The sequence below is a fragment of the Entamoeba dispar genome, genomic scaffold (assembly GCF_000209125.1).
Source record: "Entamoeba dispar SAW760 scf_1105229462947 genomic scaffold, whole genome shotgun sequence".
Classification (NCBI taxonomy): Eukaryota; Evosea; order Mastigamoebida; family Endamoebidae; genus Entamoeba; species Entamoeba dispar.
In genome coordinates this window covers 21065-24184 of record NW_001855447.1, presented here as the reverse complement: position 1 = coordinate 24184, position 3120 = coordinate 21065, and the positions used below count along the sequence as shown (strand labels likewise).

The 3120-nt window shown below is 28.4% G+C and overlaps 3 protein-coding genes across 3 annotated transcripts in view; 2 read left to right on the top strand and 1 right to left on the bottom strand.

The window, feature by feature from the left end:
* Window positions 1-42: 42 nt before the first annotated feature.
* EDI_099440 (uncharacterized protein) lies at window positions 43-1212 on the top strand (the record flags this gene model as incomplete). Its single annotated transcript, XM_001740452.1, has 1 exon — window positions 43-1212. One exon carries the CDS (start codon window positions 43-45, stop codon window positions 1210-1212), a length of 1170 nt encoding a protein of 389 aa, XP_001740504.1.
* Window positions 1213-1365: 153 nt separating this feature from the next.
* Window positions 1366-2214, top strand: EDI_099430 (uncharacterized protein; the record flags this gene model as incomplete). Its single annotated transcript, XM_001740451.1, has 1 exon — window positions 1366-2214. The coding sequence occupies one exon, from the start codon at window positions 1366-1368 to the stop codon at window positions 2212-2214; it is 849 nt and encodes a 282-aa protein (XP_001740503.1).
* Window positions 2215-2271: 57 nt separating this feature from the next.
* Window positions 2272-3120, bottom strand: part of EDI_099320 (uncharacterized protein) — a gene marked incomplete at both ends in the record, with an annotated part of 1098 nt that continues 249 nt past the window's right edge. The window contains one exon of the mRNA XM_001740450.1: window positions 2272-3104. Coding sequence (XP_001740502.1) covers window positions 2272-3104 — 833 coding nt within the window. The remainder of the gene's footprint in view (window positions 3105-3120) is intronic.

The following is a 3120-nucleotide window of genomic DNA, read 5'->3' as shown; positions in this document are numbered from 1 at the left end:
CTTAGTAAATATGATCCAAGCCACAAAGAGTTATATGAGAGTATGTTAAAAGAAGGAGATTCATTATTTGATCCACAATTTAAACCTGCTATGAGAGATTATTTTGCAGGATGTTTTGATATGAAATCACCAATGTTTCAACAAATGGCAAGAAACGTAACAGGGAAATTAATGACATACATGAGATTTAGTACTGAAAGAAAAATGTATAGAAAGGAATTAGATAAAATTGTTATTAAGAACCCAATATTTATTACTTCATTACCAAGAAGTGGGTCAACTTATTTACATAATTTAATTGTAAATGACCCAAGAGCTAGTGGAATTAGATTTTATGAACATATTTGTCCAGGAAGTAAAACAATGGAAAGTGAAAGTAGAAAGAATATACTTAGAGACATATTAAAGTTATTTGAATCAAGTCATACTGAAATGAATACTGTTCATAACCTTGACAGTTTAATGAATTATGAAGAAGAATTATTCTTTATGGAAATGCTTGGACAATGCTTTATCATTTCAAGTGCTATGCCTCGTTTTGAACAATTTAGAGTTAATCAGTTTAAAAGAGATTATCATTATGTTTATGAAGCTCTTATTGATGAATTTAAAATGCATTTAGAAGAGTTTCCATTAAAAGGAGAAGATGGATTTTTATGTCTTAAAGCTGTCAATCATTTTGCAACAATGGTACCAATGTTAGATGTTTTAGGAAGAGATGAATATAATGCTCGTTTTATTTGGATTCACAGAGAACCAGTTGAGCAACTTAAATCGTTTATTCCATTACTTATAGCTACAAAAGGAAGGTTCGAATATGATTTAGGTAAAGATGATATTGAGTGGTTAAATAAATTTGCTGTTAAAATAAATGAAATCGTTTTGAAAAATTCAATTGCTGCACGTGATGCTTGGGTTGCTCAAGATCCATCAAGAGCTAAAAGAATTTTTGATGTTGGATTTGTTGAAGCTGTAACAAAACCAAAAGAGACAGTACAAAAGATTTATGACTACTTTGGAATTGAAATGACTCCAGAGGCTGAGAAACAATTAGAATTTATTATCAAAGAAGGAGATCCACAAAGAAAGCATGGAAGGAAACCACATGATGATAAGTTATATTTCTTTAATGATGAAGATATAAGAAAGAGATATCAATTCTATTATGATAGATTTGGACAATACATGCCATATTATTATGGTAAAAAGTAATGAAATTATTTTTTTGAAGTATATCAATTTTAGAGTTACAGTTAAGAACATGAATTTGTTTTTTACAAAAAGGAAAGAATATAAGAAGATATAAAAAAGATAAAAAAAATAAAAACACATACTCAAATTATAACTTAAAAAAGGACAAAAGGAATGTCACAACCAAGAAATGAATATTGGGTAGGTAATATCTATAATTTTAGAAGTATTGAAGATGTTAAAGTTAAGAATGGAAAAATTAAACCAAACCACATATTTAGAGGTGGTTTTTTCTTTAATAAAGGAGAAGAAGATATTAAAAAATTAAATAGTGAAAAAGGAATTTGTTCTCTTGTTGATTTAAGGTCATCTGATGAAGTTCCTTCTGGATTTGGAGAAATGGTAAATAAATGTGGGTTGAATTTTTATAACGCACCATTGATTCCATTTTGGAGAAGTATCTTTTATATGATATTTAGAGTACCTTTTAAGGTTATGTTCCATTGTGCATATTTGATTCTTTCTGCTATACTCACTTTAAGACTCCATCTATTTGTTAGTGCAATGAAATCTACTTCAACTTCATTACCATTAGGATGGTACTATCCTGTTATTTATCATTATGGTCAAAAAGAATTATACGGATTATTTAAATTTATTGCTCAACACTCAGATAAACCATTCATCTTTTATTGTTCTTTTGGTAAAGATAGAACAGGTCTTATTGGATGCATGTTAGAAATGTTGTTAGGGGCTTCATTAGATGAATGTATTACAGATTACAAATTAAGTGATAGAAGTTTAAAAGATCATTTAATTGTTGCAAAAGATCATTTCAAAACTTTTGGGGGTGATGAAAAGGGTATTGATTTAGCTAAAACAGATTCTAAACTTCTTATTGATTTTGAACATTTCATTAAAAAGAAATATGGAACCATTGATAATTACTTAATTAAATTTGTTGGATTAACTCAGCAGGATATTGAAATTATTCGCACTAATTGTTTACTTCATACTGAATAAAAAACAATGGTTGATTGCCACTTTAATTAATTTATGATTGTGGTATTATTTTAAATGTTACTTTTCCTCTTTTTTCTCTTCTGTTTTTGAACTATGCCGTACTCTGTGAATTGCTGATTGTATTGCAGAACTGCCAATAATTCGTTCTTTGATACTAAGGTTTATTTTTTTCTTTTTCTTCTCTTCAGCCTCTGACTCTCCTAAAGGAGATGCACTTCTTACTCGTTCAAGTTCATTAGATGATGAGTCGCTTCTTTTAGGGGTTCCTTCTTGACTTTTGGTTTCTTCTTGAAATGGAAGAGTATGAATAAAGAAGTTATCTGTTTTATCTTTTTCCTCTCTTATAATAAAATCTTTTTGTTTCATAAATTCAAAAGAACAGAAAGATGATGAATCTTTTTGTGCTGATAATTTTGCCTTTTCGTTTGGAATTAGTAAGTTATCTTTCTCTTGTTCGGACAGTTCTTTTTTTATAACCTTATCTTTTCTTCCAATTATTTGTTGGGAATTTAAAGATTGTTGTTTTCTTTCAGTTAAAGTATTATTACTCTTTGTTGGTAAGAGCTCTTCATTATTCTCAGATGTGTTTACATTTGAATTAACAAGTTGTTCATTCTTTTTTATATCATCGTTCACTTTTTCTAATTCCTCTAATGTAGTTTGAATAGTATGACGTTTTTCTCTTCTCTTAAAATTTTTAAGTTCTTTTTTCTCTTGTTTTTGTTGTTCTTTGAGAATGATTTTTTGGTGTTTCTCAAGTTTTTTTTCTGACCTGAAGTCTTTTTTAAATTCACCACTGACAGCTAGATCAAAAAATTTTGTTGCTACTTGACGAGTAAACTTGAAAATATCAAACTTTTTATGATCAAAATCAGATTTCTTTGTTTCTTCTGTATTTAAGATATC